The sequence below is a fragment of the Mandrillus leucophaeus genome, unplaced genomic scaffold (genome assembly GCF_000951045.1).
Source record: "Mandrillus leucophaeus isolate KB7577 unplaced genomic scaffold, Mleu.le_1.0 Scaffold80, whole genome shotgun sequence".
Taxonomy (NCBI): Eukaryota; Metazoa; Chordata; class Mammalia; order Primates; family Cercopithecidae; genus Mandrillus; species Mandrillus leucophaeus.
In genome coordinates, this window is record NW_012108697.1 from 1,194,684 (window position 1) to 1,208,141 (window position 13,458).

General features: G+C 44.2%; 1 protein-coding gene across 6 annotated transcripts in view; it reads left to right on the forward strand.

Annotated features, from left to right (window-relative positions):
- The window catches only part of ABLIM1 (actin binding LIM protein 1), a 277,318-nt gene extending 265,928 nt beyond the window's left edge, over positions 1–11,390 (forward strand). For all 6 annotated transcript variants that reach the window (XM_011967491.1, XM_011967492.1, XM_011967493.1 and 3 more), the window contains 6 exons: positions 694–758; positions 1,393–1,453; positions 2,403–2,410; positions 3,277–3,351; positions 4,629–4,709; positions 6,169–11,390. In XM_011967491.1, the coding sequence (XP_011822881.1) occupies positions 694–758; positions 1,393–1,453; positions 2,403–2,410; positions 3,277–3,351; positions 4,629–4,709; positions 6,169–6,282 (404 nt within the window). In that variant the 3' untranslated portion in view covers positions 6,283–11,390. The remainder of the gene's footprint in view (positions 1–693; positions 759–1,392; positions 1,454–2,402; positions 2,411–3,276; positions 3,352–4,628; positions 4,710–6,168) is intronic.
- Positions 11,391–13,458: the final 2,068 nt, after the last annotated feature.

Here is a 13,458-nt window from a genome sequence, read left to right on the forward strand (position 1 = left end):
AAAAAAAAAAAAAAAAGGAAATGTAGACTTCAGAAAGATTAAACACCATGTCCAGAGATACAGAGGTATTAAGTTGCAGAACCAGAATTCAAGCCCAGGGCTGCTCCCTCTCAAGCCCAGCAGCCTATGAGGCTTCCATGCTGTCGACAGATACCCTGTATCAGGCCTCCCAGGGGTCCAACTGTAGATGGCTGGTAGATCTTGATAACATACAGTGTTGGCTTCCAGTTCAGTTACTGCCACCTTATCAACTGGGGCATGGGCTAATGTATTCAGATATCCCTGATTTACATCATTGCTCAGCTGTTTAGAAGCTTAATAACTTTTGGCAGGATATTTTTCTTAGCCCCTATTTCTCCTTCTGTAATATGGAACTAATAATAATAGTGTTATTAGGGTTGTATTGAAGATTCAAAGAAATAAAGCGTGCTGAACACTTAGCTGCATACCAGAGCTGTAGGAAGCACAGCTAGCTTCAGCCCCCACTCAACTGCGTGGACTTCTTTCCCTTCCCTCCTCAGTCATATCACTGTCCACCCACTCCTTGCAAATATGGTAGCATTTTTTTGAACATTTGAGCCATGAATGTTTTTGGTATTTCTATCCTGTGAGGTAGAAGATACTGCCAATTTCATTAAAGGATTGGACCTTCTGATTTCCTAACAATTGGTTTTTTACCTTTTTTTTACTCAGCTTCATATATTCCATCATCTAAAACTGCATCTCTCCCTGGCTATGGAAGAAATGGGCTTCACCGGGTAAGATTTCTCCCCGATTCATTGTTTCTGCCTTTACTCCCACCTCGGCCCTGGTTGAAGTATCGACACATTGCCTGAATACGTCTGACTCTTGATGTCAGTGTTGGAACATAATGAAAATTTTAACCTCCCTGGTCGTCTGGTAAATTAATTTGAGCTATAGGCAAAATGAAATGTTTCTATTGAGAGAAGGAGAAATTACCTTTAGATAAAAGAATGACTTATGTATGCTTATGGGAAAACTAGGTTGCAAAACTGGTAAATATTTTTTACAATGAAACAAAAAGTAATTACTTGAGCCATTATCTCTGCTGTAAAAAGATATAAGAATGTGTGTGATAACCAACCTAACTGTAGAACAAATACAATTATGTAACTATGTAGGGAAATGCATTTTTATTTATCAACAAGAGATCCCTGCTTACCAAGAGCCTTCTGAGCAGTGCATTAGTACACAACTGTAAAAGACAGAGAGGGCATAGCAGTAGAAGAATCACAGGGAAAAAAATAATGAAGGTCCCGGCATTTGGCTTGGGAAGAATTCCTAGGATTTTGTAAACCCTTTCTTCCTTTTCACCTGACTCCAAAACGATCGCTATGGAGATTTCCTAATAATTGTGTTTCCTCATTTCAGCCTGTTTCTACCGACTTCGCTCAGTATAACAGCTATGGGGATGTCAGCGGCGGAGTGCGAGGTGAGTGAGGCTCCCATGGCCAGGCTGAGCATGGCCACGTCTTCCCTCGAGGCTGAGGTTCATCAGAGTCAAATATACTGGCTGTGTTCATGCTGTACTGCAATCTTAGAGTAGGATCACCTCTGTCTTCTGTGAGCTAATAGGGCAATTATTTACATAATTTCAAAGAATGTCTAATGAAATCAAACTATAAGAAGTGAGTTTGTGAGAATTTATTTATTGCTCATACTATGTGCTGAGCACTCTATCAGATACCTAGAGGCCAGGCACGGTGGCTCATGCCTGCAATCCCAACACTTTGGGAGGCTGAGGCAGAAGGATTACTTGAAGCCAGGAGTTCTAGACTAGCTTGGGCAACAAAGTGAGGCCCATCTCTACTAACAACAACAACAACAACAACAAATGATAATAATTAGCTGGTGGCACATGCCTGTAGTCGTCCCAGCTACTTGGGAAGCTGAGGCAGGAGGACTGCTTAAGCCCAGGAGTTCAAGGCTGCAGTGAGCTATGTTCATGCCACTGCACTCCAGCCTGGGTAACAGAGCAAGACTGTCTCTTAAAAAAAAGAAAAAAAAAAAAGTAACTGGAGGTACAACAGTGAGTGAGACATGGCCCCTGCCCTGAAAATGCGTATGGCAGAAGGAAAGAAGTTCTGTGTGATGAACATTGTGATCAGAGATGTAGAGAAAAGGAAGCAGTAAGTACCTTTAGGTTGTCAGCAAAAGCTTCCAGGGGAAAAGGATGTTTTAACTGTTAACTAACACTGGAGCAGGCATTTCATGGCTTCAGGGAGGCTGAAGGGATAACATGTGCAGAGTCTGGGAGCAGAAAAAGAACATGGTTTATAGGGAGAATATGTTGGGAATTTCAATATAATACAGTCTATGAATAGTGCCTTGTTTTCCCATGGTCTTTCCCTTATGATATTTTCTTTTCCTTTCCTTTTCAGATTACCAGGTATGGAACACTTTGTCTTTCTTGAATTGGCCACACCAGCAGAACAACCACATTCCAACCCAGACTGCTGGTTCCAAGGCAACAGTTCCTGTTGAGAAGATGCTTGTTGCGGTTGATCTGTCTAGTCATTACTCTATAGTCGTGAAGAGCAGGCATGCCTGGTGCCTGGGTCCAGCTGTCCCTGCAGGCCTTGGGGACACCGCATGAACCAGGCCAGGTGTAGGGGATCTTTCTTGCTTTGGCCTTGGAGAGTCCTCTCTGGGGTGGAAGTGGACCCTTGGAAGAGTCTGCTCTTATACAGTTTTTCTTCTTTTAATTATAATCTCTCAGTACTTTAGGCTACCCTTTTCCTGCGTGTTCTCAAATGAAAAGACACTTACGTCTTAGCCAATAGGAGAGAGCAGTTTGCCCTCATGACATTCCTTTCTCACTAGAACCTAAATCTTGTAAAACAAAACAAAACAAACAAAAAAAACAAAAAACAAAAAACAAAAAAACAAGAAATGTGATGGAGAATAAGAAAAGAGGAAAAATGCAGAGAAAATCAAGATTAAAGATAAGAAAATAACAATAATAGACTTGGGCTTCTTTTAAAGGTACTATATACTTTCCTTCATGGAGCCTAATTCAGGAATTTGTCCACAGCCATTAAGTCAAGATCTCGCCCCAACTCCATTGCAAAAGAACTGTATTCCTGTTCTTACACAGCAAGGATCTCATTTTGAAAAATACATGGTCATTTAGATGACACAAATGAAATAGTGGTTAGGATCGGAGACCCAAGAGGGAGTTGGGAGCCCAAGAGAGCTCCCTTCAGTTCCCTAGACTATTTCATGCGTCACTTGGAACTGGCATTTCTGTTGCAGACACTCCCAGATGGCCACATGCCTGCGATGAGAATGGACCGAGGAGTGTCTATGCCCAACATGTTGGAACCAAAGGCAAGTGCAACTATTCTTTTTCCTCTCATATGGGAATGACGTAACCCTAAACAGATTTGATGTTCTATCTTTTCATCATTCTCAAAGCGTTATAGGCTGGTGTGTTCAGGTGAGCCATGTTATGAATATGCACCTTGCCATTCTGCTGTTTTGCCCACATCAGTTCAGCAGGTTAAACCCTTACTGGGCGTGATACTGTGTGTTTACAGTGAGGCGCCAGTGCCTCTCTCCCTATGGCCAAGGTATTTTCTTGGCCTCTGCCATGTGCATTACGGAGCATATCCAGTGCTGAGTGGAGTGGCTGCAGAGTACTCCATGTAAGGTGACCAACATGTCCAAGTTTGCCAGAACTGTCCCTGTTTCACCATTGAAAGCCCTGCATTTCAAGAACCTCAGTCCTGGGCACACTGGGATGCCTGGCCACCCTAGCTCCAGAGTACCCTGTACCTTCAGAGTTGTCCAAGGGCTCATGCTCCCTGGTGACCATAACCAGAGCTTATCTCAATATGGCAGTTGCCAGAGGACTGCTTCGGGGCCTGCCTGGCCCCATGGATTCATGACTAGTCATGGAACAAGATTGTTAACCCCAGCACAAAGGCATCCTGCCCTATAATAGCATCGTGTAAAAGGTAACACGTTGACTGGGCACAGTGTCTCATGCCTGTAATCCCAGCACTTTGGAAGGCCAAGGCAGGTAGATTGCTTGAGTTCAGGAATTCAAGACCAGCCTGAGCAACGTGGCAAAATCCCATCTGTACTAAAACTAAAAAAAATTGCTGGGCATGATGACATGTGCCTATAGTCCCAGCTACTCGGGAGGCTAAGGTAGGAGGATCGCCTGGGCCTGATAGGTCGAGGCTGCAGTGAGCTGTGATCACACCGCTGCATCCAGCCTGGGCAACAGAGCAAGACCCTGTTTCAAAATAAAATAAAATTAAAATTAAAAAAATAACACATGTGCCTGTAATTTCCATTATCTTCTAATGTTTACCTTCATCCCAATACATAATAAGTTAGTGTTCTGCCACTCAACAAAGCCCCCTAAGGCTCAGTGCTACCTGAGACGCTGGTGGAGAGTTGAGAATGTCTAAGATTCTGTCCCTGTCCCCTGGAAACTGGAGCTTCCACTGGCCTTGCAGAAGGAAGACCCATCACTCGGATTCTGTCATGACAGTCTCTTGGAAGCTCTGTCTTGGGAGCACTAGATTTTAGGTGGAGTCTGCTTGTTAATAAAATGGACTGTGGTGTTCTAGAAGAGGTGTTTTCTTTCTTCTCAGATATTTCCATATGAAATGCTCATGGTGACCAACAGAGGGCGAAACAAAATCCTAAGAGAGGTGGACAGAACCAGGCTGGAGGTAAAACAAAACAGAAAAGTCCAGTCCCAACTGCAGATCCCTACGCACTGCTGCCAACTCTCCCCTAAGCAGTGTTTGATTTCTTCGGTGAAGACAAAAAGATCAAAAAGATCACCCTCATGTCATAACTAGAACTAAGAAATAACTTTGGAGAAAAAAAAAAATCCAGGTTTTCACTTAGATCATCATAAAAATGCCTAGTAATATCCAGAAGAATGACCAAGAGGTGGGCACAGTGGCTCATGCCCTTAGCCCCAACACTTTGGGAGGCTGAGGTGGGCAGATCACTTGAGGTCAGGAGTTCGAGACCAGCCTGGCCAACATGGTGAAACCCTGTCTCTACTAAAAATACAAAAATTAGTGGGGCATGGTGGCAGGCGCCTGTAATCCCAGCTACTTGGGAGACTGAGGCAGGAGAATTGCTTGAATCCAGGAGGTGGAGGTTGCAGTGAGCTGAGATCACACCGTTGTACTCCAGCTTGGGCAACAGAGCCCGACTCCATCTCAAAAAAAAAAAGAAAGAAAGAAAAAGAGAAAAAGAATGACCCAGGAGACACAGAATGATTTCAGTCATTTTCTTTGAAACTTGATGTTGCCATAATTATAGCTGGTGATTCAAAATGGGAGTCTCTATTTCTCTTGAGATAGTCTCAGATCCTTATCTTCCCCTGATTTGGGGTTGAGTTCATGGGAGGCTGTGGGAGCGGCAAAGGCTCTCAGCAGAGAGATTTATACTGATTTATACTGGACAAGTTTCCTTCTTGGCTGTTTCCACATTCCCTGTTGAAGGGTTATCTGGGTACACATAGCCAAGATCTCCTTAGACATGGAAGACTAATCTTTGTATTACAGTTTTCCATCCCAATGATTTTAATGAAGAAAAACCCTGGCTGCCAGTCTCAGAAAGAATGATTACTGTTTCCTGACAAAAGGCAGTACCTTGGTATAGAGATACAGAGAATAAAGGCTCCAGGATCTTGGGGGAACTTTTCTCAGGGAGAATGACAGATGGAAGTCTTCTCAGTAGAACAGACATCCACCCTACCTCCTATTCCTCAGCCAGGAGGAAGCCCCGGGGCTCCCCAGGGACCACGCTGGAGGTCATTTTCTTTGGCTTTCTATTGTGTTAGTCCATTTTCCCTGCATCTTCTCAACGTTCTAAGGACCTGGAGTGGAGTTGTCTCCAATGTAATAAATCACCTCTCTGTGTCCCATCACCGATCAGTGTTATTATTATAATCCCCATTAACACTCTGCCAGCTGTTTTATCTGACGGGAAGGGCTCCTCACCTGGCCCAACCAGGTAAGGAATACTGATGTCACAAGTATTAAAGATCAGCTCCTCTCCCGTTCTCCTGCCTTGTTCTTCAGAATGACTCTGTATAAACTGTAGAGCAATGCTCAAGGCCATTTGTGTGGCCATCAGGACTGACAGCTGCTCTTTTTTTCCTCTTCCCAGCGCCACTTAGCCCCTGAAGTATTTCGGGAAATCTTTGGAATGTCCATACAGGAGTTTGACAAGTTACCTCTTTGGAGACGCAACGACATGAAGAAAAAAGCAAAACTCTTCTAAGTCCCACTCATGAATGGCAATTAGAGAAAGGACTGACAGTGGCGGTGCCCCATAGGATGTCATACTGAGGCCCAAACTTGATTGGAAGATTTGCAAACTACCATCGCTCAGCAACGCCAAAAAGAGAAAGTCTGGTTAGAACACCCATGAGTCAAATGTTGGGCCAGCCAACAGTAACACTTGCCAAGAAGCATGGCGTAGAAATTTCTATGTTCTGAAACACAGAGTAGTGTCCACGTGTGACCTTTTCACATTACCTTATGTATACAACAGGAGCTGCATTGTTTTCTTTCTTTCTTTTTTTTCCCCCCTTTACCTGTTGTCCAACAACAGCGCTGACTATCCGGATAAGAGCCAGCAAGTGTCCTTAGGATGCCGCATGGGAGAAATCGGTTGTCATAATTTCAAAGTATAAATATATTTATTATGTTGTGCTGTGGCTAAGAAGGAAGAGTGAGGGGTCTGTCCATGGGGCGGCAGTGACTTCACACCCGCCTTTCTTGACTGGCTTCATGTTACTCACCTGTGCCCTGGCAGGAATTGAACTCTGTCTGGGAACAGGGCAGCTCTGTTTGAATGGGGTGAATAACAGCAAAATTAATTCTTAACAAGCTCCTTGTTCTCTGCCGTTCACGGGGACCTGGTTGGCAAATGACTTAGCTTTTAGTATATTTAAAAACTGTTCAAAAGCAAAAGAGAAGGAACAGGAATGAAAGGGAACCTTCCCTTAACCCTTTCTGCTTCCCATAGCAGGTCTGGTTCCTGCTCCTCACCTAGGACAGGAGCTGTCTGGAGCTCCACCTTTGCAAAGAAAGGAAAAACACAAATTGCCTCCAGATTGGCCCAGTGGCATGCCATTAGGTGATTTTGCCTTGGGGCCATATCGCTCATGGCCAAAACACAAAACAAAACAAAAGCCAGTCCCATGTCCTACTGACTCTAGTTCTTCCGGTCGTTATCCTCTGCTGCCTCTCTGGCATCCTATGAATCAGATCAAGCCCATGCTGTTGTTGGTTTGTAAGGTTTCTTTCAATAATAATAGGCTAAGGAAAGACATGTTTTTCTCTTTTAAATCTCTACAACTCTGAAGTAGACTCCTTCAAATGGATTTAATTTGGCTTTTTCAGCTTTCTTCTTGCCCGGTTCTGTAGACTTCGTGGGTGTGTGCACGTGTGTTGGTTTCACTCACCCAGAGCAATTTTGGGAGCGTGCTTGTGCTTTTTAATTTCCGCTTGAATGTCCCACTGTGTTGCAGTTTCTAAAGACATTTTCACTGAATGTGTATGACGCAAAGATAAAGAGTGAGGCTAAACTGCGCCCCCAACATCACTTCCTTCATGGAAAGGTGTTGGCGCTGATGTAGCTCATGGCAGGATCAGACTGAGAACCACAAAGGAAGGATGAGGCGGGATGTGGAGGTCAGAGCATCTCACCAGAGTCCCTCGGAGTCTGCAACACTAGATTCGAATTTGAGCCTAGGGTATCCCCAACACGTGCATGCACGTGAAACCACATCATGATTCCCGACATGAGTTAGATGAGGGAGAGTTTGTGTAACTCCACACCCAGGAGGGTAAGCCACTTTATTATCGTGCTTTGGGGCTGTGCTTAAGAATTTAAACTCTGTTTTAAAGCCAAAGAAGAAAGTATTTGAATTTACCTTCATATGCCACTAAGAACAAAAGTTCTGAAGTGCTTCCTGCTGGCACCAAGTATTAGGATTACAAGCTGTCTCTCTGACACGAGTGGTCAAAAAGCAAGTAGAATAGTTTCTGAGTCTGTGTTGCAGCCTCTGACACGTGGCTCACTGCTGTCATTTGGGGGCTGGAATGAACAATCACTGTTTCATAGCATCCTCCTGTGCTCTTACCTAAGGAATCTAAATTGTCCTAGCCTTTCATTGCTATGCACTGAATGAGGACTATTCTCGTGTGTGTGTGTGTGTGTTGGACCTACTAACATATTTAGCAAATGGCTCTGACAGGGTGGCCACGAGCAGATGAGACCAGCTCTGTCTTGGTTGGAAGCCACGTTGCAGTTTGCAGTTTAGCCTTTGGTGTCTCAGTGGCCTATTGCTTATTCCATGCTTTTTCTGTCCCATCCTCGCTCTGTGCCCTCCTGCTCTGGCAGCCTTGGCACAATGCCTGGGTGTCCTTGTCCTTGCTTTACTCTGGAAAGTGTGGGGATGGAGAGGATGGTGCATTTCCAATGTTTCCTTACCTGTCAATAACAATGGTGGCCACATGGGTCCCAGCACTTGGCTGGTGGAGAGATTTTTTTCATTATGGAGCTAATAAAGGGTCTGCATGTTTTACATTGATTAATGAATTATCACCCAGACATGTGCAGATCTAATGTCAATATAAGAAAAATCAAGGCATTGGGAGGTACATGGGCGTAATCAAGTAGTTTTGCTAAAATTCCTCTTCCTTGGTCTATATAAAGAAGACATGGGTCTGTCATAGAGTGGGGACATTAGACTGAAAACTGGGACAACCCCCTTCCTTATTTTATAGAGACTAGGAGTTAAGGGGCCTGCCTAAGATTGCAGTGATAAAGAACTGAACCCTAGATCAGCTCCCACTAATGAAACCCTACTTCCCTTGTATCTTTTAAACTCAGTTCTGCATCCAACTTGAGAAGAAAAGACGTTTCTTTCCATATCAAGTCCAATATGAGTTCATTTAAACTGCACCTTGCAGAAATGCATTGCCAGAAAGCACCAGTAGCCTCGTGTCTGCAAGCAGAGTAATGCTCTGCTCTGGGGAGGGGTCATTGGAAACCATAATGCAGAGTGGGCCCCCTACTCCATTTCCCAGCAGAAGGCTCCAGCTGGAGGGATGGGTCATGGGGCAACCTGGTTCCTGCTAACTGCCAGATCGAATGTGTGGGCTAGAATGCCTGTCCATTTGGTTAAACCGGGCTCGGCATGCTTGCCCTCAAAATGTCCATCCAGGTCACAGCACACAAGATGGGTATTGGTCTGCTTTCACCCCACCCTGTACTACACATGAAAATTTCAATTATTAACACACTCAAACTAATGGAGCTTGTTCACGCTAGGAAGGGGATTATATATATGGCAGGCTTCCCTGGTGCCTATGTAAAGGGCTACATTTTGGAACATATGACTTCCTTGGGACTCTTAAGTGCATACTGATGGCATGAAGTAAAAGGGGCCTCTATGATGATAGGAAAATCAGTTCTTTTAAAATTTCTTCAAGAAAGTCCAGGCTATCACATAGTCTTTCTGTGTGACTTATTAGGAGATAGGAAGAGCATTGGGAAACTTGCACAGCTAGCTATGCATCTACATTTTGGTTTGGGGTTAGTTATGAAATGTTCTTAATATGACGTCTCCAATAAACTGCCTGTTCTCTGAAACCTCAAAGAGATAAACTAGAGTTACTGAGTTTTGTTTTGTTTTTTTTAGTGGGGGTAGTTTTCTATCTATCATGGGCTCTAGTATCTACTCCACTACCCAATTCTGTCATCTCCAAGCTGAGTTTCCTCTTCTGAGGCAGAGGCTGGAGCAGTTCTTTTTCAGTTCTCATCCTCTCCATCCCAGTCCAGTATATCAATCAACTCTAACTCGGAGATGTCTAGCTGGTAATGTTTCTAAAACTTTCACTGGATTTCTTTAGGCATTGAAGCAAACATTTTTTTCTAAGAATTGCTTCTCAGATGATGATATCAAATGTATATGCTTTTGCAAGTTTGAAAAATTCAAATTAACCCCTTTTGACTAGGTAGGTCTTTCTAAAAACCATTTAAAGCTAACTGGGTCTTAGCATCCTCCTGTGTATGGAAGGGACAGGTGGCCACTCCAGGTTGGGTGCTCACAGAACCCTTTTCCTGACTGTCATGGAAGATGGTAGAAGGAAAATGGACTGTCTCATCAATACTCCTGTGTCCTCTGAAGCAATCTCAGTTTTTATTAACCACCTCTTCTGTGTTTCTGGTAGCTATTTAATCTGTATTTAATCTGTACTTCTTATGCCAGCCTCGATTTTATTTGATTTTTAAAATTAGTCTCTTCTAACCAATGAAGTGTTTGTCAGTATGCCCCAACGCTTGCTCTTTTGTGCCCCCTTTTGAATAACTTTCTATCCAGAAAAAGAGATTATTTGGGACTTGAGATCTGCAGTGATACCAACTTATAGCAATGATGTACTTCAAGGCAACTACCCACTATGTTGTGATAGGAGAAAGAGAAACCTTCACTTTGGTATTTTTTTAAATCGCTGTTTATTTTTCCGTTTGCTGCCCAGGAAGCAGTGGGAGGTGGTGACAGATACGCTTTGCATATGGATTGTTATGTTTTTTATTTGGGCAAGTTTAATCATGGAAAACTCAAAAAGAAAGGGGGAAATGGTCAGTTTAAGCCAAAAGAAACTTTCTAAACAATGTATATGTACATGGCAAAATTAAACAAATCCAACAATTTCTGAAGCTCAGTGTAATTGAGTGGTGGTTGTTACTCAATAAAATTATTCCCAGAAGTGTTTCTCCTAAGAGTGAAGTTCCCATGAGTCACTTCCTGAACCCATTGACGAAAGGTGGACAGAGACAATCCTGCAGACCTTGACATTCAGAAAGATGTGAGCTGCTTACTGATCATATATGTTTCTTTACAGCAGAGGAAACCATTGTCCACAAAACTGATGTTCTTTTGGGGTTTTATGTACAGACTTGTCCAATGATGTGTGCGGTTACTGTGAGTTGCTGATGACTCTGCATTGAAGCTCTCTGAGTTCTTTCATTTTACGTTGGGTTTATGGAATTATTTCAATTGTTGGAAGGCGTATGGTTCTTCCTGCCCTCCCTCCCCTTTTGGAAATAGGAAAGCAAATGTTTAGAAGAATTCCTTTTGAGAAGCTGTGTCGTGTTCCCCGTGAAACTGAGCAGGTGTGTGTCGGTGCGCTAAGTGCCACGTGCTTGTGTGCAGAGGAGGAGGTTGGCCCTGCCGGCTCCACGCTGCTGTGCCTGTGATCCCGACCTGCTCCCCGCTCCTGTTGCCAGCAGCACTCACTGCACTCCTTTGTCATATACTCTGCATCACTGTCATACTCACAACTTCATGAATAAAGTTGTGTGCTTTATTCGTAGACGCCTCCATCCCTGTGCTTCATTTCTCGTTCCCTGGCTCCCTTTGAAGGTCTGTCTCGCTTTAAAAAGCACCAATGCAACTTCCAGTAACCAAAACAAAATCAGAATGAACCCAAGGCTGTGGGAATGCATTTTTATCATGCAGGTGGAAAAACGCAACAAATAACAACAAGATATTCCAGGACTGTATGTCCAGTAACCCAGACCATATTGACCAAGCTGTCCAAAGGAAAGAAATGTTCTGTAGAGCCATTACACTGTGCTGTGTCGCGGGTGTTTGATTTGGTTTGTGACACAGCAGGGATAGTCCCATCATTTTGACAAAGCTGGGGATTTGAGGAGGTTTGAAGTTTCTGAGCCACTATGAGTGTGGGCCACTTTTTAGTAAGAAGCTAGAATGCAGTAGGAGAAAAGCATCCTTCCAATTTTGGGCATCCCTGCATGATCAAACTTTACATGAAGAAATTGTAGATGTTAACTTCCTCGTTATCGTCACTGCCAAGATTTTAGGCTTGCCAGAAAATACAAGGATCTTTGTCCAAGATGGCGCACTCCAACCATAGCCTTCCTTCTGCTCTGTGTCTGCTGAGCCTGCCCAGGACACAATCACACTGGCATTCACATGACCCTCCCCTGGAAGCGGGATACAGGTTGTTTTCAAGACAGTTGGCATGTTTAGTTCACCACCATGGAAAACAGGCCGGGAGACCTCAGCTCAAGGTCTGTGTTCTACTCACCTCTGCCTCCACCCATGGGAAAGCATCCCTGCTGTGGTCCATAATTACCATAGCTAGGGGTCATCTCCAGTCCTTATGAACTCTCTGTGGGATTTGGCTCTGGTGGCCACCTCTCCAGTGGAAGGTGACTCCTGCCTCACTTCAGTTGCTAGACTTGAGTCAGTGAATCTCACACTGCCTTTGCTGGGAGTGGATGACACCTCACCCACTGCTCAGCTGCCTCTCCCCCGGTACCCTGCCTTCAGAGCTTGCCAAACCACTGCAAGTTCCCAGGACATACCATGCTCGCTCCCTCCCAGGCAGCTTTATCAAAGGCATTTCTTCTTTACAATGCCCAACTCTTCAAGGAGGTGGCGGAGCAGAGAGGACCTGGCCCCAGGGAGAGGAAGTAATGAGCAATGTTGACTCTTTAAAAACAGCTACCCATCAGCTCTCTGGAGTTACCCATGTGAATTTCCCATGGGCTCCATTTGTTCCAAATTAAAGACAAGCCCAAGTTCACACCCTTTCTATGAGCCTGTCTTAATGGGCCAGCCCAACCTGCATGTGATTCTTTGCATGCCTCTAGTCTAACCTCAAGGTCGGTACTTAGCAAATGTTGTACTGCTAGCTGCATGGGTTTCTGCTCTTCAGTTGAACTGTAGTGAGATCTCTGTGCTGAGCGCCAGGCACCCTAGCTTGGCATAACTATGTTGCTCATGAGAGCCTTTCAAAGTAGACAATTTTAGCTCCACTATACAGGTAGGAAACCAAAGCTCAGAGTCTAATCAAACATGCTCAATCACTCAGCCAGTGAGCAGCAGAGCTAGAATTCTCCAGGTCTGCCCTCTTCAGATCCCATGCTGTTATCCTCCACATGCCATTCCCTGTGACTTTGTTAGGGCAAGGACTGTGTCCCACATTCTAAAGCTCCCAGGGCGCGGTGCAGAGTGGGTTCTTAGTGTGAGACCGGCCAGTGCCCTTCAGTCTGGCCATGAGCCCCAACATCGCCACCAGTGCGCATTTATGAACAGTTTGGGGGTTACTCACCAGCTGTGTTTCTTGGAGCCCATTTAGCCTCTCTTCAGCCTCAATTTGTTCATCTGCAGAATGGACAAGATAATAATATCCATCAGAAGACTGTTGCCAAAGTATAGCACATGAGCACTTAGGTGGCTGAATAAGGACTAGTATTATTTTAAATAGTCATTCGAGAATGATTTAGTTTTCACTCTGGGCTTTTTACCCCTCCCTCTAGTCATTTCATTTCGTTTGTTTTCACAGGACCTTCCTCATGGAGTCTCCTTCTAGTCTTTATATAAATACTCCAGGATTAAAATAAGCCCACAAC